Source organism: Suncus etruscus, chromosome 12, assembly GCF_024139225.1.
Source record: "Suncus etruscus isolate mSunEtr1 chromosome 12, mSunEtr1.pri.cur, whole genome shotgun sequence".
Taxonomy (NCBI): domain Eukaryota; kingdom Metazoa; phylum Chordata; class Mammalia; order Eulipotyphla; family Soricidae; genus Suncus; species Suncus etruscus.
The window spans coordinates 23,478,240-23,502,317 of record NC_064859.1 but is presented as its reverse complement, the minus strand read 5'-3'; the positions used below and the strand labels follow the sequence as shown (position 1 = coordinate 23,502,317).

The 24,078-nt window shown below is 45.2% G+C and overlaps 1 protein-coding gene across 3 annotated transcripts in view; it reads left to right on the top strand.

Moving 5' to 3' along the window:
• Nucleotides 1-24,078, top strand: part of DYSF (dysferlin) — a 226,636-nt gene that overhangs the window by 63,140 nt on the left and 139,418 nt on the right. For all 3 annotated transcript variants that reach the window (XM_049785137.1, XM_049785135.1, XM_049785136.1), the window contains 5 exons: nucleotides 2,520-2,646; nucleotides 4,657-4,760; nucleotides 9,045-9,113; nucleotides 9,191-9,234; nucleotides 13,467-13,549. In XM_049785137.1, coding sequence (XP_049641094.1) covers nucleotides 2,520-2,646; nucleotides 4,657-4,760; nucleotides 9,045-9,113; nucleotides 9,191-9,234; nucleotides 13,467-13,549 — 427 coding nt within the window. The remainder of the gene's footprint in view (nucleotides 1-2,519; nucleotides 2,647-4,656; nucleotides 4,761-9,044; nucleotides 9,114-9,190; nucleotides 9,235-13,466; nucleotides 13,550-24,078) is intronic.

Genomic DNA, 24,078 nt, shown 5'->3' with positions numbered 1-24,078 from the left:
CACACACAGAGTCACACACAAGCACATAGCTATGCGCACATGCACACTTACACACATATCCACACGCTAAACTCATATATACACACATATACAGATGCTAAACTCATATATACACACATTCACACACTCACTGCCACACACTCACCCCTACACTCCCATATACTCACATATGCCTAAATACACCGCACTCACAGGGCACCACATACGCACAATCACACACTCATGTGTCTACCACATGCACACACCTGTACACACAGTCACAGACTCATGTACATGTTGTATATGAAAATATTTCCATAAGATTATTCTTTGCCTGTTGTCCCACCTTGACCTTCCAGGTGGGGACGCTGTTGAGAGCCGAATACATAGTTTGGGAGCAAGGTGTTCAGGGTCTTTGGCCAGAGTTGGCTGGCTGACTCTAGGTGTGTTGTGGAGCTAGCAGCAGGCTGACAAAGGACTCTCTTCACCCAACCTTTTACCCCTTAACACTCCTGTCTGTGTGGAATTATTATTATTATTATTATTATTATTTTTTTTTTTGGTTTTTGGTTTTTGGGCCACACCTGGCGTTGCTCAGGGGTTACTCCTGGCTGTCTGCTCAGAAATAGCTTCTGGCAGGCATGGGGGACCATATGGGACACCGGGATTCGAACCAACCACCTTTGGTCCTGGATCGGCTGCTTGCAAGGCAAACGCCACTGTGCTATCTCTCCAGGCCCTGTGTGGAATTATTTGCTGCGGATAAATATTACCAAGATCTCCCCCCAAAAGGGGACAAGAGGATGGGAATCAATTTCTCATTCTGGGAGCTCTTTGCGGATACACAAAAACTAACAACGGAGTAAACGAATCCAACAAATGGGGCAACACTTACACACTTACACACAGTGCAAGTGTACATTCATGGGCATATACCCTCACACACTTGCATGTACTCTGACATGCATCAGCGCACACAGATAGGAATGCACATGTGTGTACACATTTGCACACACAACGCGCACACTCACGCATGCGTGCACAACCACATTCAGACATGGAAATGCATTCACACACGCAGACTCACACCATACTCCTAAACTTACACTCCTACTCTTATGCTCATATGCTTACATGTACGCACACACACATTTTTACTTGCACATGGATGAACACACATTCGAGTATGCACACGCATTCTATCACACGTGCACACTTCCCTCTCTTACCTGTATCCCCGTGTGAATTAAGGTCTAAGTCAGGGGTCTTCAAACTTTTTAAAGTGGGGGCCGGATTACGGTCCCTTAGAGAGCTGGAGGGCAGGACTATATGAGCTACTAATTCCTACTCACACTGCACATATCTTATATAAATAAAATGAAAACCATTTGTAAATAAACAGATCACGCACCAGTATTTCAATGGGAACTGTGGGCCTGCTTTTGGCTAAAGAGATGGTCAATGTCCGGTTCCATATTTGTCACTGCCAGCCGTAACAAGTGATGCAAGTGGGCATCAGTTAATCTTGATCTGGTTGGAGATTTCAGATGTTTCATTCTTGAAAAAGTCTGTTCACAGGCATAAGTGCTACCAAAGATGGTTACCATTTTGAGTGCATGGTTCCTGATATTTAGATATACATTGAGTGTATATGCTGGCAGGTATCTTGGCAACCAAACAGCGCTCAGTGCTGGCGGCCTGGATCTGACTCCTCTGCGGACCGCATGTGGCCCTCGGGCCGTAGTTTGAAGACCCCTGGTCTAAGTTCTGTGCTGAAACAAATATACCACAAGTGATAGGTGTGAGGGAAAATGGGAATTCCTTCCCATCATAAATGCTAGCATGGGCAGTCTTGTTTGACTGACACAGCGTCTCCCCAATAATCTGAGCTCTGGGTGCCTGTTCTTCAGGTCACCTTTGCATCAGGTAGCTGCTGTCTCATTTATTGGTCAAGATGGTTGCTCCAGATCCGGTCATCACATCTGCATTCCAGCAGATTCCAGAGTGGGAGAAAATGAGATGGCTTTTAGGTGTGGGTTTTCCCCTCCCTTGGAGCTGCAGTCCCCCTGGCAGAAACTCCCGCCCCAACCTGATTAAGCATGACGCTGCCTCCTATTGGCCACTCATATAGCACTTGCTAAGTGCATGCTTGGATCTTTAAGAAGGAGTGGCTAGTTTAGACTGTCCCCTTCTGCACTAGTAAAAAGTCATTTTAAATGGGGACCACACTAGGCAATGCCCAGGGTGCCACATGTTTCTGAGGATAGGACTCAGTTCCCTGTATGTGCTAAGCAGATGCTTTATCTACCACTTGAGCGACTTCTCTGCCTCTGCCCTGGTATCTGATTGGCAAAAAAGGGCTTGGGAACCCCCAAGTGTGCCTGTTACCCGCACTCATCCTTCGGCAGCCTGACTGGCACAGCAGATTCCTGGGGCGAGGAACCTGCTGGAGGTCACATCATGGTGGTCCAAGGCAGGCTGAGACCCAGGGGACGTGGTTCTTGGAGCATGACGTGCTGGCTCGCATTTGGTTGTTGTAGCTGGAGAAGAAAGGCCCCTCGGAGGACAAGGAGGACATCGAAAGCAACCTGCTAAGGCCCACAGGGGTGGCCCTCCGTGGAGCACACTTCCGCCTAAAAATCTTCCGTGCAGAGGACCTGCCTCAGAGTGAGTGTGGCACTTTCCTAGGGCAGGGTCTGCCCCTCTGTCCCCCTGCTCCCCTTAGTCTCCTTGCTCCCCCTTCTCTTCTCTGACTCCCTCTCCTTGCTACTCTCCCCCTGATGTCCCCATTTTCTCCTGATCCCTTCATCTTTCTGCTCCCCTGGCTTGCTCTCCTAAACCCTGCAGGGCCTCAGTTTGCCAGCTCCCTGAGTCTCAGCACCATCCTGCTCTCAGGGCAGAGCGCCTTCCCTTCCTTCCTTCCTTCCTTCCTTCCTTCCTTCCTTCCTTCCTTCCTTCCTTCCTTCCTTCCTTCCTTCCTTCCTTCCTTCCTTCCTTCCTTCCTTCCTTCCTTCCTTCCTTCCTTCCTTCCTTCCTTCCTCCCTCCCTCCCTCCATCCCTCCATCCCTCCCTCCCTTCCCCCAAGACCAGGGTTGGGGAATCACAGCCACTTACTGCCATATACATGACCTTGGGTGGCGAGCACAAGATTCCGTACTTTGTCCTACTCTGCTCTACTCTGCCCGGATGGTCTCAGTACTGACAGCACTGTATCTCTTAGGCAGTCCCTAAGCCTCTTGCATGCTGGGATGTTGGTTTCGCCCCCCAGGGCTGGTTTCTCATAGATGTGGGCTCTGTGCAGGGCCCTTCATGTGATCAGAAAATGCTGGGAATCATTCTGAATATTTAAGAGCCATAAATGTCACCCAGGCTGCTGCAAGTTTAAATCAGTCAGGTAGGACAGGACATCACTGGTCTTTCCTACTGCAGTGCTAGAGACCAAACCCAGGACCTCAGCATACAAAACGAGCTCTACAGCTGAGCAGTATCCCCAAACAACACTGGTTGCTCTTGAAAGGTTATAGGGGGCTTTGGCTGCATGTCTGGTTTTGAGGCACTCTTGGAGTGTTTGCTAATATAATCAGTTGCTGTTTGTGTCAGGATCTGCAAAACATTCACAAGTTGGTTTCTCTCGCCATTCACAACTTGGGTCTTCGTTTATAAGTTTTGCAGAAAGTTAATTGTTTAAAGATTTCTGCTTTGGCTAATAACTTCGGTCAATGAAATGGCTTCCTGTTGTCTAAGCTAACTGAACCAAAATTGCTGAGAAAACCTCTAAATATAGATTGGTTGTTAAGTGGGCATTAAAAGCCATGTTTAAAAGCATTCTGCATTTATGGCTTAAGAAGACAGCAGAGTGAAGCAGCAAGCTTCCAAAGGGAAAGAAAGAGCCACACTTGCTCAAGGTCAGGAGCTGTGGTCAGCTTCTGCAGAGTTGTTTAGATTGAAATAAGTGTCTGGGTAAACAGCAATTTGCAGTCATGGCTCTTTTACATGCAGTCATTAATCAGTACATAATGGCTATATACTGGGGAATAGAACCCAGAAATTCTTCCACCATCCCTTCCTCTCCCTCTCATTCATTTGCAGACATACATTTTTACATAACCAAATGTATGTAAATATATATACATAATTCCATACATATGTATAGAATATAGACAATTGGGTAGAATATTGGCTAGTGTAGCATTGATTTTTCACTCACAGTTCTGGTGATAGAAACCCAGAGTTTCACAAGCTGGACCACTGGCTATTCCTCCCACTTCCATAAACACTTAGAAAATATAGTTGTCTTATTAATTGACTTTAGGTAAACCACTGCACCTCCAGAGATGAAGGAAATATTAAACAGGAGCCAGTAGCAGGGGATTGTGGGAGCCACTTTCATTCTTACTTGGATTGTTTATCGCCCTTCCAGTGTGGATCTAACTCACCTATGACCACACTCAGTTGGTGGAGCTGTAATGGAAGCCCTGAGAACAGAGGAGACAGTGGGCAGGTTGTTTGGGGGGATGGAAGAGGGTGTCACAGAGCCCATCTCTGAGGAGCCCCAGCATTGAGGGGCCTCTGGGGTCTTCTCCTAGTTTATCTTTCCTAGACTGTAGAGATAAACAGGTAGGGATTGAGGTTTTCAGCACAGAGAGCAGGCAGTGACCAGCATGCCCTCCTCCCTAGTGGATGATGCCGTGATGGACAGCGTGAAGCAGGTCTTCGGCTTTGACAGTAACAAGAAGAACTTGGTGGATCCCTTCTTGGAAGTGGGCTTTGCAGGAAAAATGGTAAGGAGTGTGGATATGTGTGTGTGTTCCCTGCAGAAGTGGGCTGCGCAGCCCTATGCACAGTGCTGGGGATTGAGGGCAGGGTGGGTGTATGCTGCCTTCAGTGCCACACACCCAATGGGGGTCTCATGGAGGGGTGCCCAATGGGCTGTCCAGGTCCAGCTCTCTGGGGCTGTGCTGCTTACGCCTGGGACACTCACCGACATGGAAGAAGGAAGGATGACTGTCAGACATGCAGGATATTGGATCCGAAGACTGGCATAAATTTTCCTAATTTTTAAGTCGGAAAATTCTTCTCTCATGAAGTTATTCTGTCTTCCGACCACTGCTCAGAACCAACATCAACCTGCCTTCACATCCAGTGGCTTTTCTTTGAATTAAGTCTTGGAGCTCTGGGCTCCTGGGTCCTTTAGCACCTGCTTCCAGATTTTCTGTTCTGAGATGCTTTGGGCTGGTCTTGAGTTTTCTCTAGGACAGAGCAAATACCTGAGGAAGGATATAGATGGTGAGGATTTGGCCAAGACAAGTGACTATGTAAACTCCTTGGCTCCATTCCCTGCTACAATAAGCGGCTTATCTTGATTTTATTTTTAAATTTAATAATTACCTCATTTCAGCACTGTGGTTACAAAATTGTTCATAATTGAGTTTCAGTCATAGAATGCATACCACCTTTCACCAGCGCCTTTTTCTGAAGTGGCTTATCTTGAAGGAGGAACTTGAGCAAGTGCCGCCATTAGTGTCCTCTGGTGGTCTTCAGGCCTCTGTGCACACCCCTCCTCTCCTTCTGGCTTTTTTCCTTTCCTTATGTTACCCTTCCTGCCACTAATTCTTCCTGTGTCTCTTTCAGCCTGACCGTGAGTTTCTTTTTCTCATTTTCTTCCAACGTGAAAAATTTTGTTCTCTGTAGACCCACCTCTCCCTGCCGGGAGCTCCCTGCATTTTCTCTTATGAACACTGGGTGGCACTCTAAGCCAGGATGTGTGAGTCCTACAGGATTTGGGCAAGCTACTGAGAGAGTGTGGGGGGGCCAGAGAGATAGCATGGAGGTAGAGCATTTACCTTGTATGCAGAAGGACGGCGGTTCGAATCCCGGCATCCCATATGGTATCCTAACCTCTGAGTGTGCCGGGTGTGACCCAAAAGAGAGACTGTGTGTGTGTGTGTGTGTGTGTGTTTTCCAGATATGGGAAGAAGAAAAGAGAGATACTTTAAGGCAAGAAAACTGACTGGAATAATTTTTTTTTCTGAATAGAGGGATAAAAATCTATTACTTGAAAAAAATACCAACAGAAAATAAAAACGTGACCATGTCTCTACACCTCCACACACTTATGAGGGAGAGAATTGCCTTTAGCATTTCTGAGCTCTTCCTCAGAAAGCACGCTTTCCTCTCCAAGCTCTCTCCCTGCCACTCCTATTCCTGGAAAAAATTGGCTTGAGATCACAGTTGATCTTCCTAAATCCATAAGGATTTCCTATTCACGAACTTTCTGGCCCCACACAGTGTCTTGTAACCCCAGATGGTTCTTTTGGTGTCCATATGTGGCGATGGAGTGAGAGCAGGGAGGGGGGAGTTATGTGGCCCCTAGGTGCTCAGTGCAGTTCTCTGCTCTCTGCCTGCTCCCCTTGGCAGTTGCTGCCCTTCTCTTCCTCTGGAGAGTAGTGGAGAAGCCCCTCAAGTGTGGTGTGGAAATGTCCTCCAGGGCTTCTCCCACAGGGAGGCTGTGACACTCCTGAGATGGTGGAGACTTGAATTGTTGTGCTACAGGCTGGTAGATTCACGTGAATGAATCGCTAGGAAATAAGTCTTGAGACAGTAGCTACACTAAAATGATCAGTTGATGAAATATAATATGGTTTGGAGGGGCCTAATAACCTGTGTTTCCCCTTAGTCATTCTCAGCACCTTCTAATCCAGTGTTTGGCAACTCACAGAACATGTATCTGCTGTTTTACAGAAAATCATTTATGTCCACTAGCACATCATTACTTTACTTTGTAACTTATGCCCAATTTATTAAATATAAAGCAATAATTTAAACATTAATTTACATGCATGAGCATGTCATTACAAAGCATCTGTGTATAGTTCTATTAGTGCTTTATGGTCTAACATTTCCTTACATCTTTCAAATGATTTTTGACATCAGTCTTATTTTTGAGAGCTGCATGCTATTCCATCAGAGTACCACAAAGTAACATTCACCTATTCTGGAGAAACAGTCTTTTCTACAAATTTCCACTCTTGTGCAGCTCTGTGACAAGGAAGAGTCATCCTACACTTGTACAAGTATTTTGTAGCTGTAGAACAGAGAGGCCAAGAGGCATGTGCCAGTTTAAGGTTAGTGGCCCTCTGGGTGGAGTGAGCCATTCTGCTCACCTACCTGTTAGACATGAGTGCAGCGGCCCATGGCTTTGCTGGCATCTGGCTGCCTCACTTCAAACTCTGATGGGAGAGAAATGGGAATACTTTTGTTTTTGTTTTGTTTTGGGGCCACACCTGCCTGGTGATACTCAGGGATTCCTCCTGGCTCTAGGCTCAGAAATGGCCTCGGGGAAGAATATAAGATGCCAGGGATTGAACCCAAGTGAGTTGTGTGCCTACTCACTGTCCTATTGCTGTTGCTCCGACTTAGTGTGTTTGTTTGCTTATTTTATTTTGTTTTCTGATGCCCTCCCCCACGACAATACTCAGGGCATACTCCTAGTTCTGTGTTCAGGAATCACTCTTGGAGGTGCTGGTGGGGGTGGGCGGGCATATGGAATGCTAGAGATTTAACCAGGGGAGTCACTTGTAAGGCAAGTGTCCTACCCACTGTACTATCCCTCTGGGTCCATGCATGACATTTTTTTTCTTTACAACCCTTAGTCTAGGGCATCTGAGACCCATGTGTGTCCTTTCTGCCTGACAATCAGTCTCTATTCTCTCTCCTCCCTCTGCTCACAGCACACTGCTGGCACTGCTCAGCCCAGCCTCATGTAGCTTCTGTCTTGAATCTTGTCCCGGAAGGGAGGAGAGTAGGGACGAACTAGCATTAGGTGCATCAAAGAATAACTGGAGACCACTGTTGGCCCCTGGATGGCTGCACCCTCATTTCATGGAGGAACACCCAGATAGCTGAGGTGTTTACAAAGTGAGAAAAATGCTTGTAAATGGGAATCCACAGCAAACACTGGGAAAAGGCTGCTCATGATTATTGTTTCTAGTGTTTGGGTCACACCTGGTGATGATCAGGGTCAACTTGCTGCAGCTCCTGGTGCTGGGCTTCGAACCCAGTAAACACCTTGGAGCCATCTTGTTGCATGCCCCCCCCCACTTAAAGAATTGCAAAGCTACCAGGTTCTCTCTGTAGCCCAATATTTGTGGCCTCTACATGGTCCAGTATAAAGCCCCTGAGCTTTCCTGGGACCCAAAGAATCAAACCCCCTGAAGTGGAAGCTTCATGCCCTTATCCCAAGGGGGTTGGGGGGACACAGTTCTGGAAGCAAACGATGGCACAGGAAATAATCCACACATGATTAAGGAGATAAAACAGGTTCAGGAACTTCACATTCAAGCCTTCCACTCCTAGTACTAATATCAGCAAGCATAGCTCAGTAGTGGAAAACAGAAAACCGAAAGCAGCCTCGTTTTGAGACCCCGAAGTGGGGGAGGAGGGCTTTATTGGGGACCCAAAGACCACACCCAGGGGTGTCTTTGGCACCAGTCCAAAAGGTGCTTCAATCTGAAAGTGCTTCCATCCAATGAGTGACAAGCAGCAACAAAAAGAATTATCCTGAATAGAATGAAGACGGGTTATTCCACTCCCAAGCCCCCAAGTGCTGGCTTGGTTCCTCTTTGTGACTCTTCTGGGCTTCCCAAAGTGTGACACAGTGCAGACTTGAGGGCAGAGATCAGGATCCTCTGCTCACTGCATGTTTGAGGACAGTAAGCCATCCCTTCATCTCCCAGGGCCTTTGGTAAAGCCAGTCTGCACTCAAGGCCCTGCAATTAAGGTCCTGTGAGTGACAAAAAAGGGACATTTCCCAGTCAGCAATAGGCAGGGAGGACTGGGGTATTTGGGGTGGGCAGGCAGGGAGGACTGGGGTGTTTGGGGTGGGCAACCCCTTCCCTGCTCTGTTCTGGTCTGAATGAGCCAGTAAGCTCTGTCTCTTCAAAGATTCCTGCCCCAGATCCCCTGTGCCCACCTTCACATCCTCAGGGCCTTTGAGCCAGTGTTGGGTCCACAGTGAGGCAGCATGACCTGGCTGCTCCAGCCACCAGCCCTCTTGTGTCTTCCAGCTCTGCAGCAAGATCTTGGAGAAGACGGCCAACCCGCAATGGAACCAGAGCATCACGCTGCCTGCCATGGTGAGCCTGGACACCCCCAGTCCTCTGAGGCTACCTAGAGCTTTGTTTCCCCTGACATACCTGTCTTTCCTCTGCAGTTCCCCTCCATGTGTGAGAAGATGAGGATTCGGGTCATAGACTGGTGAGTCCCAGTTAGCCCAAGGTGGGGGTGAGGGCAGAGTGAGGGTGGAGCATCCTCTCTGGGGGTTGGGGTGAGTTCTAGTAGAGTCTGTCTGCAGCAAGGCAGGTTAGAGGGAGGGGACATTTTCCCAGCCCTGCTGTGCCCAGTGTGGAGACTGCCTGATGGGGCTGGGGTCTCAGCTCCTTGGGGGATCTTGGTGGCTTTCTGGAAGAGGTGGGTTTGGTCATTCTGGGGTGAGGGATAGCTGTTGGGCAGGGGTCTGGGGCGCATGGAGCCTTGAGGAGGGGGAAAATGGTGCCCCATGAGGATGGGGGGAAGGGAGGGCCCAAGATGGGGACATGAGGTAGGCTGCCTGAGTGGGGAGCATGCAGTAGGCTTGCTACCATGTGGACGCTTATAAAAACAAAAATGGTTTGGCTGGGGCCGAAGAGATAACATGGAAGTAAGGCATTTGCCTTGATTGCAGAAGGTCGGTGGTTCGAATCCCGGCATCCCATATGGTCCCCTGAGCCTGCCAGGAGCGATTTCTGAGCATAGAGTCAGGAGTGACCCCTGAGCGCTGTCGGGTGTGACCCAAAAACAAAAACAAAAACAAAAACACAAAAAAAAGAGAAACAAAAATGATTTGGCTAGAGTGTCAGCATAGCTGATAGGGGCCTTACCTGTGGCCAGTCTTGATTCTTTCCTAGGGTCCTCTGAGCCCTGCCAGGAGTGACCCCTGAGCACAGAGCCAGGAGTAAGCCTGGAGTACAGCTGAGCTTGATCTTAAACAACAACAAAAAAAAAAACAAAGCTACAAACAAAACACACAAGAAGTAAAACCAAAACTAACACTCCCTCCTGCACCCAGCTCAGGCCTCACCTGCTTGGGTTCTGCTGTTGGGAGGATCGAGTAGCAAATTTGCAAAGACAGTGACCTGCCCACCTTCCCCTGCAAAGTGACCCAGGTGGGGCTGCTCCCTAGCCCGTGTCCTTCAGCCCTGAGTGCTGCATCCTATCCTGGTGAGGTGCTCCCACATGTGTGTTCCCCAGGACCTATTCTGTACCAGGCTTTCTAAAAGGAGAGAGTTGCCCTTTCTCTGCCCCCAAAAAGTCTTGGCTGTGCGGTTCCCAGCGTGTTCTCCTTTGGTCTCAGGCCCATGGCACCCCCAGCCAGGAGGATAATGAGAGACCAGGGAAAACCCCCAGGCCACAGAGCCATTAAAGTGTGTGCCAGTTCCCCAGCCTAAAGAAAACAGCTTGTGAGAATTAGAGGCGAGGAAGGGAAGGCGGGCTGGGCCAGGAGGGAGAGGCCTCCAGGGCCCCGACCACCGGTATGTGTGGGGGGAAGCGGTTTGGAGGCGGGATGTGCTTTTGGTCCCAGAACTTGCTCTCCGTTTCTGCTCGGGATGAATGTGCACATGTGTGTGTGTGTGTGTGCAACTGGGGTGGGGTGGGGCTGTGTATGGGTGCATATGAGTCTATGACCCTGGGTTGGAGGCCTGGGTCAGGGTCCCAGGCCGGTGAAGGGCTTCCCAGAGGTTCCTGGGGCCATGTTGTGACAGCTACATACTGTACAATCCAAACACATGACGGCATCTGCTGCTTTGTCTCCACTTTGGGTTCAAGTGGCATTTTTATTGTGAGTCTATTTTCAGACTCGCTGTATTTTCCAAAAGCAACCCCAAACCCCAAAACCCAGTTCTTGGCCAGAAAGCTCTCTGCTGCTACAAGTTTTTATCCAGAAAAGTGCTTTCTTCCCAGAAAACTCAGATAAACGTTTGTTATTACCTGAATTCTGGAAACATGATATTGGCTTTTTTTTTCTTCTTTCCTGCCCCTTGTAACTTTGACTTCTATTCAGTTCTACAAAAATACTCCCCCCCCACATCCCCCAGGGTTGGCGAAATAGTACAGAGGTTATGGCGTTTGCTTGTATGTGGCCAGCCCTGGTTTGATCCTCAGCACTGCATATGGTCCCCCACGCACTGCCAGGAGTAAGCCCTGAGCACAGCTGGGTGTAACCCCCAAACCAAACTCAAGACAAAACAAACAGAAAACCCCCCTTTTTACATTAAAAAAACCTGGCTCTTAGAGAGATAGCTCAAAGGGCTGGAATGTAGGCTGTGCTTGTGGAAGACCCAGTTTGACCCTTAGCACTGCCAGATGTGGTCTCCATAAAAGAAGACTCTCCAAAACTAACCTGATAAAGAAACCCTCTCTCTTCCAACCCCTTTACTTGATTCAAAGAAGCCCAGAGGTCAGGTATCCACTCCTCTCAGGAAGTTTTTTTTTCAGTGTTTTTTTTTTTTTCAGTGATATTGGAGTAATTGGGAAAAAAAGCTTCACATAATGGTTTCACTCTTTTTTTTTTTTTTTTGCAAAATGTTTGACATAAAAATCTGTGACAATTGTGATGAAATTTGGTATTGATGGTGCTGATATTCTCATTATAATATGAGTAAGGAAATTTCATCATTGCTATCTTCATTAACATCATTCTCTAGAAAAAAAAAAAAGAGAAATGATGGTGCTGACATAAATGGTTACTCTTACTAGATGGAAACCTGTAACACTTTCCTGGGAAATGTAAGGAAGAAAGAAGGTGTAGAAGGGACTGGCTGTCTTGAGGGGCTATACTTTTCAGAAAAGTAAAAGCCCCATTTGGAGTATGTCTGAGACCTGGACACATAGCCGTACCAGTGGTCAAAGTCTACACAGCATGGAGAGAAAGTGAACTGGGCTCCAAGAAGAGGGCAAAGGTACCCAGGGAAACTTTGAAAGGAGACAGTTCTTGTTCGACCTTTTGACTGAGAAAGGTTAGAAAATTTTGGGTCAGAAAATTCTTTCCTCTAGGATACTGCTCTGTGCATGTTTAGCAGCAACTAAGACCTCTCTTTACACATACCCTTCTCCCTTGCCATGCCACAAATGTCTCCAGACATTACCAAATGTCCTCTAGAGGTCCAAACCACCCAACTGAGAACACTGGTCTAGCCCAAGCAGGAAGCAGCTGGTGGCCTGCACACACAGCCCTGGCTCTGCTTCCATTGTGTCCGGCCTCCCACCCAAGCTTTACCATCTTGAGAACTTCAGTTTTCTCCTTTGAAACTGGGCCTCTCTGAGGTTCCTGCCTCCTAGGCTGACATGAGTCATTGAGTGGGCTGAGCCTTGTGATAGTTTTAGCCCCTCGGCTGGATGTCAGAAGGTTGATAAGTGCTAGTTCTTATTCCCTGCTGTTACTGAAGCGGGCAGCTGAACTGTCACTCAGAGGGTCTGCCCAGTGGTGCCAGCATATGGGCTCCCCAGCAGACTTTCTTTCTGAACAGTTTTCCCTCAGACTTAGCTGTTTAGGAGGGGAGCTGTCTTACTCCTGGGGATCTCAGGTCTGTCATGAGTGCCGTGGTGTGACAGGGACTGAGATTTAGGATCCCAGGGTCTCTCTCCATCTCTGCCTTTCCCGTCCAGACTGACGCTAGGCAAGGCCTTTCCTGCTGCTGTCTGTGCCACAGGAAAGATGGTAAAATAACTGTTCCATGAGATTGTCATGAGAGCACTGCATGATAAAGATAACAGAGCTTTGTCACATGTCTAGTTTTTTTTTTTTTTCTTTTTACCAAAAGAAAGCATGTGTTAGCCTTTAGACATTGGCCATGGTGATGGTTCTTACTGAGCACCTGGCTTTCTCCTTGGATGTTTCTTTTAATTTATGTTGTGTGTTGGGGCACTTGCTCCTAAGCAGTGTTCAGGAGGGGTCAGAGTCACTCCAGGCAGTACTGAATCTACCAGGGCATGGTGGGTGGTTCAGTGGTTAGGTCAGAGCAGGTGGGGCCGTTGGTGCTGCAGACTCTGGGGCTCATGCCTGGGCATGCTTGAGGCCTGCAGGTCTATACTCAGTAGTGCTGTGGGTACCAGACACTGAACCAGGGTAGGACCCCTACACTATCTCCCCAACCTTGTTTAGACATTTCTTGAGCTCCTGGAAATTTGCTCAACCTGGTTCAGGAACCTGCCTCCCTGAACAACATCTGGCCTCTGGCCTGCTGGTCTCACCTTGCAGGTGACCCCACAGACACTGAACTGGCAGCAAATGTTTGGTCTTAGCAATTTTCTTTCCAAGGATTCCTAGCCTCACTGTGAGCAGGGTGAAGATTGCCGGCCCTCACCATGCACAAGCATGGTTGAGTCCTTTCTTGTGGGTTGGGGTCTGCAGCTCTCACCTATGTTTAGGTCCTCTTTGTCCTTTGCTCCAGGGATCGCCTCACCCACAATGACATCGTGGCCACCTCCTACCTGAGCATGTCTAAAATCTCCGCCCCTGGGGGAGAAATTGAAGGTAAGTCCCCATTTTTTCTTCCCTTCGGTTTCCTTCTCTGGCCCTCCTGGGCCTTAGGTATCTTCACTTCTAGTATGGAGGCTTTGCAGAAAAAGGGGGCTGATGATGGGGGGTTGTTGCTGACTCATAGGATGAGGTGTTCAGCCTCTGAGGGAGATGGGCCTGCAGCTTGGATGGGGTGAGAGCAGCCACGGAGAACAGAGAGAGGATAGAGCTGTGGGCCTTGACACCCTCCAATTCTATGCTGCAAACATGTTTTAGATGCTTCTATTTGAAATGTTAGTCTGTTAAAAAAGAAAGCCCTGATCATTTATTTTGTAAGACTTTAAAGAGTTAATTTAAAAGAAGAACAAACTTTAATCTCTCTCTCTAGTCAATACTACTATATCAGGACCTTTCTCTCTCTCTCTCTCTCTCTCTCTCTCTCTCTCTCTCTTTCTCTGTGTGTGTGTGTATGTGTGTGTATACATACATTGTGTACTAAATTATCTATTCATGTATATGCATAAAACATTGTTTTGAAAATCTGCTTTTTGGAGGCACATATTGCTGTGTTTTCAGTCCCACAATATAATTGGAAAAGAATGACATTTTATTTTGTGGCTGTACCTTAGTCACATTAATTAATTAATATAGAATATTTTTGAAATAAAAAATGTCTGTATTACAATCACTAACTTTTTTTTTTTGTTTTGTTTTGTTTTTGGGTCACACCCAGCAGCGCTCAGGAGTTACTCCTGGCTCTATGCTCAGAAATCGCCCCTGGCAGGCTCAGGGGACCATATGGGATGCCAGGATTCGATGCACTGTCCTTCTGCATGCAAGGCAAACGCCTTACCTCCTGCTATCTCTCCGGCCCCCTTCTTTTTGTCTTTTTGTACTTTTTTGGGGGGGGGACACCATGTGACGCTCAGGGGTTACTCCTGGCTATGTGCTCAGAAATCGCTCCTTCTGCATGCAAGGCAAACAAACGCCCTACCTCCCTGCTATTTCTCCGGCCCCAACAACCACTAACTTTAATTGAAATTTGTATAGTTAAATCTTTCTCATTTTTGATATTGGATAAATACTTAAAATGGAATTTATACACAAAGAATTTGAATAGGAGGGCATTTTTTTTTTTTTTTTGGTTTTTGTGTCACACCCGGAGGAGCTCAGGGGTTACTCCTGGCTGTCTGCTCAGAAATAGCTCCTGGCAGGCACGGGGGACCATATGGGACACCGGGATTCGAACCAACCACCTTTGGTCCTGGATCAGCTGCTTGCAAGGCAAACGCCGCTGTGCTATCTTTCCGGGCCCGGCATTTGTTATATATAAAATTTGCCCTTCAAAAATACTGCAGTTAACACTTTAATAACTCCCATAAACTTGTTTTGTGGCACCTTCACCGATGCACTGGTGAAATTTACCTTTGTTTTGCTTTATTGAGCCACACCCAGTGATGCTCAGGCTTAACTTCTGGCTCTGGCTTTGGTTTCCAGCGCACATAAGGTCCCTCGTGCTCAGGAAACCATACCTGACTTGGCCATGCACTTGCTGTACTATCTTTTTCACCCACTTTAATTTTTATTTCACTTGTAATTGAGGATACTGACCAATGTAGGTCTAACAATATTTCAATAGTTACATCCTAATTTTAATATAAATAAAACTATTAAGCTATTTAATAGAAATTTCTTTCTCTTTTCTTTTGTTTTTTTTTTTTTTTTGGTTTTTGGGCCACACCCAGTAACGCTCAGGGGTTACTCCTGGCTATGTGCTCAGAAGTTGCTCCTGGCTTGGGGGACCATATGGGAAACCGGGGGATCGAACCGCGGTCCGTCCAAGGTTAGCGCAGGCAAGGCAGGCACCTTACCTTTAGCGCCACCGCCCGGCCCCCTTCTTTTGTTTTTTAAGCCACATCCGGTAATGCTCAGGGGTTACTCCTGGCTATGCGCTCAGAAATCACTTCTGGCTTGGGGGGCCATATGGGACACTGGGGATCAAATTATGGTCCATTCTAAATTAGCACGTGCAAGGCAAATGTCCCATTGCTTGCACCACCACTCTGGCCCCTATTTAATTAATTTCTATATATAAATTAATTTCTACTTAATAGAAATCAAATTATTACATCAACATTCTAATAGTTTACATTCCATGTTTATTTACTTAATATTTATCCTACTGTAAATTGTCTAGTTATGTTCCTGTCTAGGCTCACAATGTTATAGTTGTCTTTTTCTCAAATTTTAAGAGAATTCTGTCTACATTTTTGGTAGTCAGATCTGCTCATCTTTTTCTTAGTGAATAAGGCAAAGACTTAGCATTCCTTTGGTCAAAGTTGTCTGGTGATACCAACACTACATCTTGACTAGTCTCCACCCTATATTTTGAAAAGCTATCGCTGTCCCTTACTTATTTTTTAAATATATTTTGCTTTTTAAATGTTCTATTATCTTTATTTGGTTGTCTGCTTATTGCTTCTCAAGCAGTTTTAGTATCTGGGTTATGCTAGCCTCATAAAATTAATTGGAAAGTGTTAAAGCCTTTGAATCTGGAACGATTCATATAACATAAGAATATAGTCTTTTGAGGCTTTGAAAGAATTCACCCATAAAACCATATGGGCTCAGTTCCCTTTTTGAGTGGGTCTAATACTGGCCCTTAAAAAACTCTTCATTTTCTCTTATGACTGTTATTACATTTAGGTTGTTATTTTTAATATAGGTCAATTTTGATAATTTATACTTTCCTAGAGGCACATTTATTACACTGAGGTCTTCTAGTTGGTTGTGAAGGTGGGTGCAGTCATCAGTCACAATATAAACACCTGTGGTCTCTCCCTTTCGGGTCTCAGGATATGCATTTGAACTTAATTTCTTTTTATCTTGATTATCCTCCTTCGAAGTATTTTTTTTAAGTTAAATTTTGTAAGCATTAGTTTGTGGATTTATTTTTTACTTAATTAGTTATTTTTTTATTTTTGACAATGCCTGGTGATGCTCAGGGCTTCAGAACTACTGGTTCTGCATTCAGGGAACACTCCTGGCAGGCGCGGGGACCATATGGGGTGCTGGGGATTGAACCTGGCTCATTCAGGTGCAAAGCAAGTGGCCTGCTTACTGTACTGTGCTTCTAGCCCCAATTTCCATTACCATATATTTTCCAAGTTTTACTTTACTTTTCTTTTTTTTACTTCCATATTTTCATTCTTTTTTTTTTTAATTTTATTTAAACACCTTGATTACATACATGATTGTGTTTGGGTTTCAGTCATGTAAAGAACGCCACCCATCACCAGTGCAACATTCCCACCACCAATGTCCCAAGTCTCCCTCCTCCCCACCTAACCCCTGCCTGTACTTTAAACAGGCTCTCCATTTCCCTCATACATTCTCATTATTAGGAAAGTTCAGAATGTAGTTATTTCTCTAGTTAAACTCATCACTCTTTGTGGTGAGCTTCCTGTGGTGAGCTGGAACTTCCAGCTCTTTTCTCTTTTGTGTCTAAAAATTATTATTGCAAGAATGTCTTTCATTTTTCTTAAAACCCATAGATAAGTGAGACCATTCTGTGTTTTTCTCTCTCTCTCTGGCTTATTTCACTCAGCATAATAGATTCCGTGTACATCCATGTATAGGAAAATTTCATGACTTCATCTCTCCTGACAGCTGCATAATATTCCATTGTGTATATGTACCAGTTTCTTTAGCCATTCATCTGTTGAAGGGCATCTTGGTTGTTTCCAGAGTCTTGCTATGGTAAATAGTGCTGCAATGAATATGGGTGTAAGGAAGGGGTTTTTGTACTGTATTTTTGTGTTCTTAGGGTATATTCCTAGGAGTGGTATAGCTGGATCATATGGGAGCCCGATTTCAAGTTTTTGGAGGAATCTCCATATCGCTTTCCATAAAGGTTGAACTAGACGGCATTCCCACCAGCAGTGGATAAGAGTTCCTTTCTCTCCACATCCCCACCAACACTGTTTATTCTCATTCTTTGTGATGTGTGCCATTCTCTGTGGTGTGAGGTGGTATCTCATCGTTGTTTTGATTTGCATCTCCCTGATGATTAGTGATGTGGAGCACTTTTTCATGTGTCTTTTGGCCATTTGTATTTCTTTTTTGTCAAAGTGTCTGTTCATTTCTTCTCCCCATTTTTTGATGGGATTTGATGTTTTTTTCTTGTAAAGTTCTGTCAGTGCCTTGTATATTTTGGAGATTAGCCCCTTATCTGATGGGTATTGGGTGAATAGTTTCTCCCACTCAGTGGGTGGCTCTTGTATCCTGGGCACTATTTCCTTTGAGGTGCAGAAGCTTCTCAGCTTAATATATTCCCATCTGTTAATCTCTGCTTTCACTTGCTTGGAGAGTGCAGTTTCCTCCTTGAAGATGCCTGTAATGTCCTGGAGTGTCTTGCCTATGTGCTGTTCTATATATCTTATGGTTTTGGGGCTGATATCGAGGTCTTTAATCCATTTGGATTTTACCTTCGTACATGATGATAGCTGGGGGGTCTAAGTTCAATTTTTTGCAAGCAGCTATCCAATTGTGCCAACACCACTTGTTGAAGAGGCTTTCCCTGCTCCATTTAGGGTTTCCTGCTCCTTTATCAAAAATTAGTTGATTGTATGTCTGGGGAAAATTTTCTGAGTATTCAAGCCTATTCCACTGATCTGAGGGCCTGTCCTTATTCCAATACCATGCTGTTTTGATAACTATTGCTTTGTAGTACAGTTTAAAGTTGGGGAAAGTAATTCCTCCCATATTCTTTTTCCCAATGATTGCTTTGGCTATTCGAGGGTGTTTATTGTTCCAAATGAATTTCAAAAGTGTCTGATCCACTTCTTTGAAGAATGTCATGGGTATCTTTAGAGGGATAGCATTAAATCTGTATAATGCCTTGGGGAGTATTGCCATTTTGATGATGTTAATCCTGCCAATCCACGAGCAGGGTATGCATTTCCATTTCCGCGTGTCCTCTCTTATTTCTTGGAGCAGAGTTTTATAGTTTTCTCTGTATAGGTCCTTCACATTTTTAGTCAAGTTGATTCCAAGATATTTGAGTTTGTGTGGCACTATTGTGAATGGGGTTGTTTTCTTAATGTCCATTTCTTCCTTATTACTGTTGGTGTACATATTTTCATTCTTTAACTTTCTGTGGATTTATATTTGTCCTTTACTCTTAAAATGCCTTAGCTAGTTTCTTGTTGATGTTATGACTTAAATAATGAGAGTTTGGTTTCTCTTCCATTTATCATTGCTTTGGCCTTCAGCAAGCCCCACCATTGTACTGAACTCTTTATGTATCCATATGCCTAAATGTATTTACAAATGGAATGGTTAGCCATGTAAACAACAATAAGAAGGGAAGGAAAGGGGCTGGGGACACAACCAGAAACCAATATAGCTTTCATCAGTGTATCCCCAGGGGACATCTGATCAATCCAAGCACCTGCATATTTGAAGGTGTCCTTCGGCCTGTAAGTTTGGAGAATCCAGCAGAGGAAGTTGGAGCTCCAGTTACTGTCCAGGCAAAAATCAAGTACTTCTAAGTCTCTGTTGCTCAATTCATCAATTAAATAGGGGCAGGAGGACTCTGGGGGAACTCGGTTCTTCAGGACACCAGCGAGCCTCTTCACTCAGCAGCTGGAAAGAGGTGCAGTGACTGGACACTGGACCTTAGGCAATTTTAGCAGACAGAAACCACCCCCATCCCCTTCAGTGCTAAGCCTTCACAGCTGCCAGAGCCTCCAGCTATGAAACAAACTTCCAAGTAGAGCAAGTGCCTGGGCCTTGAGATCATGGAGTCTCCAGGGAACCTTCTAGGTCCTTCACCGAGGAGAGAAGGAGCCACAGTCTCTGCCCACGGGGAGTTGGGATCAGACAAACGTCTCAGTGATTTTTCTACAGCTGCCTGAGCCTCTGGCAATACAAACCTGACTTATCGCTTGGTTCACCAGAGAGAGTTGGCATCGGAGAGAAGGCTGAGATTCCCTTACTCCATCATCGAAAGTGCTTGCAAGACTGTCTTCTAGTAAACCATCAACGGCACAGATGCCTGGGGCTGGGTCCCATGGAGGATCTGGGCCAGTCATTGAGCTCAGAGAATGAATCAATCTGTTTAGGGTAGGTGAGGGAGGGAATTGAGGTTTTTCATGCTCAGGCTGGTTGGCCTCACCCAGACAGTACTGGAAGGAAACCACTGACAGGTCATCTCTTCTCCAGTCTCTCACTCAACCTCCTAAAAAGCAAAACAACTGCACATTACGCACTGCACCGTCTGGGGGTGTGACTCAGTGGTAGAGTTTATCTTGCATGAGAACGGGGCTCTGCAAAAACAAACAAGACAAGACAAAAGGACTACAATGAGTTCTGATGAACAGCCAAGCAAATGCTAGAAAGGCTAATCAGCTAACAGAAAAAAGAATGAGAAAAATAAAAAGTCATTCATTAACATGGAAATGCAAACTCTTAACACAATTCAGTTACTAATGAAGAAAATCAGTAAGATACAGCAAATGCAAGCTAACATGGAATGAAGCAGAAATGAAAGAAGAGGTATAGAAACCCCCCCCACTGCTCAATTTGATTGGCTTAAAATAAAAAGAAATGAAAGAAGAAAGGAAATGCATAAACAGAGGGAGTCCTTTGTTTAAAGAGATTGAGAGTATAAAAATATTCAAAACTGAGATGCTGGATACGAAAAGAACACTAAATGAAGTTGCCTCACCCTCCAGGGAGATCATGACAGACTAGTCTCACAGGGAAGAACCAAAGAGTCTTCGATGATGTCATCATCAACCCGTGATGATGATGATGACTCGAATGGAAGAGGAAAGAGATCAGTAAGGTTGAAGAAAAGTGGAGAAAAGTGGCCAAATCTTTTGAGAGCTCTCGGACTTCATTAGAAGATGAAGCATAAGAATAATGAGCATATAAACTGCCACTGAGAGTGGGCCCTTGTTGGAGTAACAGGTGTCCACTCTATTCAAGATAATTCTTCTTTGCTTGTGCTTGTCACTCATGGATTGGAAGTACCTTGGATTGGCCCCGTCCCCCAAACAGTTCTCTCCCATGGGGGTGGTCCTTCTCTTCCCAATAAAGACCGTGGGACTCAGGGAGAAGCTGCCTATGGTTTCAGTTTCCACAACTGGTCTATCTGCCTGCTGGTATCTTTTGCCAATGAGTAGAAAGCTTGTGGTGGAAGTTTCCTGAAGCTGTTTACTCTCTTTAATTTTGTTTGGATCCTCTATCAGCATTTGCTTTCAGACCCAGGCTCCCCCTGGGGCTGGAGCAGTAGTGCAATGGTAGGGCACTTGCCTTGCACGTGGCTCATCCAGTTCAATCCCCGGTGTCCCATATGGACCCTCAAGCCAGGAGCGATTTCTGAGTGCAGAGCCAGGAGTAACCCCTGAGTGTCACCGGGTGTGGCCCAGAAACCAAAAAAAAAAAAAATCAGACTCACGCTCCCCAATCCCTTAGGATTGGGGCATGAGGCTTCCACTTCTGGCCCTGAGCACTGGCAGTTGTGACCACCCTTTACCTGCAAAGACATAGAAAGTGAGAACTTCCAAAACCCAACAAAGAATTAATCCAGGAAGCAGATAGAATGCTTACATTTCTAAATATAAAAACATACCAAGCAACATCTTTGTTAAGTTATCAAAAGTTAAAGATAAGGAAATAGTATTAAAGACTCTTAGGGGAAAAAGTGTAACATACAAAGTTTTCTGGGTTAGGATGGTATCAGAGACTTGCAGAAATTCTACAAGCTAGGGGTCAGGGGCCGGAGTGATAGTACAGCAGGTAGGGTGTTTGCTTTGTACTCAGACAACCCATGTTCGATCCCTGGTCACTCATATGGTCCTCTGAGCACCAATTCTGAGTAATTCCCGAATGCAGAACCAGGAATGACCCCCAAACAATCAAACCACAACAAACAACAACAACAACAACAACAACAACAAAAGAAATTATACAAGCTAATAGAGAATGAAATGATGGATTCACAATTCTAAAAGAGAAACTATTTCAGCCTAGGGCTTCTGAGACAACTCAATAGGCTGGAGTGCATGATTTGAATGTAGGAGCCCGGGGTTAAATCCCTGGCAGTGCATAAACTGGAGCACTTCTGGGAGTGACCTTCAAGCACCAAGCTGGCAATAGCTTTTGCCAGGGGTAGCCCCAAGCAACCCCCCCGAAAGAAACCCACGAGCCCCCTGAAAAGAAACCTCCTCTTAAAACTTCTAAACTAGAATACTTAAAAGTTACATCCAAAAATAATGAAAAGATGGACTTTTCCCATTGAACAAAGGGTAATAGAATTTATCACCACCTAATTTGAACTACAAGAAATGTTGAAAGGGGGCTAGAGAGATAGTACAGTGGCTAAGGTGCTTGCCTTGCATGTAGCCATGGCCATCAACCTAATTAAAATCCCTGGCATTACAGTCATCTGAGCACTGCCAGACCTGGCTCTTAAGCATAGAGCCAAAAGTGATCTCTGAGCATCACAGGGTGTGGTCAAAAATGTTGAAAGGAAGAGTTATATAGGGGAAAAATAGCAGAAAAAAAAAGAGCATAAAAGTATAGTGGTTAAGCCAGAGTGATACTATAGCGGCAAGATGCTTGCCTTGCAAGCTGACCTAGATTAATACTTGGCATGACATCTGGTTACCTGACCCCTGCTAAGAATAACCTGATCACAGAGCCAGGAGTAAGCCAAGAGCACTGCCAGGTGTGTCCCCAAAATAACAAAACAAAACAAAATGAAACAAAACAAATCCTAAGTGTGGTGATAAACAGTCAAACAGAACCAGAAATAAGAAAGTACCAAGACAAAAACAAACATTAAAGGAGAGGAAAAAGAGGACAGAATCTGTATAGTCTAAAGATGATGATTTTTCTACCAGCACAGAAAGAACTGTCTTACTACAGAGACGAATTTAAACCTCAGGGTAACCGCAGTACAAAAATCTGACCCTTACATGAAATAGAGACACTGAGATGGAAAATTGGAAAAATTGGTGGAATCACCAAGGGAATGCAAGAGAACCCAAGAAAACCAAAGAGAAAAAGCAGATAGAAAGTCAAGGGCTCAGAAATTCCAAATTACCAGAAAACAAAAGATATGATGGGAATAACTAAGCTCCATATATCAACGATCACCTATTGTTCAAACTAATGTGAATGGTTTGAACTCTTCAGTGAAAAGGCTGTATGGATAAAAAAACAAACAAACAGGAGATAAGAAACTTAGCAAGAGAGACAAATTAATAATGAGATGCTGGAGTAAGGTATTTAAAAATAACACAAAAGCAGGGCCAGAGTGATAGCACAGTGGTAGGGCGTTTGCCTAGCAAGTGGCTGACTCATGAGTGACCTTAGTTCGATCCCTGACGTCCCATATGGTCCCCCAAGCCAGGAGCGATTTCTTAGTGCATAAGCAGGAATAACCCATACTGGGTGTGGCCCCAAAACAAAACAAACAAAAAAAAAACTCCCTCAAAACTTCCAAAAACCTCCCACAAAATCCAGGAACTGCTCTATTGGATAAGGAAACTGAGTATATACTCAATGGAATACCACTCAGCAATGAAAAGGATGAAGTGCTTCAGACTTTTGTCTTTTTGGACAATCTGATGGAACTTGAGGGGACTATACTGTGTAAAGTCAGGAAGAGACAATTACTAGATGGCCTCACACATAGGAGGACTGTAAAGAAGCAGAGCAGATACACTAGCAAATTCCACCGTGTTTGGAAAGAACCTGGGTTTAGCAGAGGGAAGGGGAGCAGGTGGAAGGTAGGAAGTGGGGTCATTTGGATCATATGATCATAGATATAGTGAGATTGATGGGCTTCTTCTTATAGAGGTATGAAGCTGCATGCCACCAATACTTTGGTTTTGTTTTTGAGTCATACTCAGCTGTGCTCAGGGGTGACTCCTGGGACTGCATTCCTGGTACTCGAGGAACCATAGGGATGTTGGGTATGGTACCTGGTTTGGCCGCATGCAAGTACCCTGCCTGCTGCACTATCTCTCTGGCCCCCAAATCTATGGTCTCATAAACCAATGATAATCAGTGACTTTGTAGTAAACAACAACAACAAAAGACAAAATGTGATTTGTATCTAACTAGATGCAACCCTCATTTTATTGAAATTTCCCCCTAAGAAATGTGAGTTTTGAGCCCTGAATAGGATCAGCCTTTTACTTGAACTAACCTGGGCAGCATGTTCAGGGTCTAGTTTTGCTTCTCTGTGGCTTGCGAGTTGTTCCAGTCCCTCAGTCCCAGCCTCTGTAGGTCTCTGTGAAGCTCCAGTGAACTGAGTGTCAAGTTTTGAGGGTGCCTGCTGAAAATCCATCCTAAAGTTGTGTTTTCTTTTCTTTTCTTTTCTCTTCTTTTTCTTTTCTTTCTTTTCTTAATCATTGTTTTTCTTTTCTTTTCTTAATCATTGTTCTTTATCATTCACGTATCCATTCATTCTCCTCCTCCCTGCCCTCATTCCTTTCTACTGCTTCCCATGTGCTTTAAGCATGGCT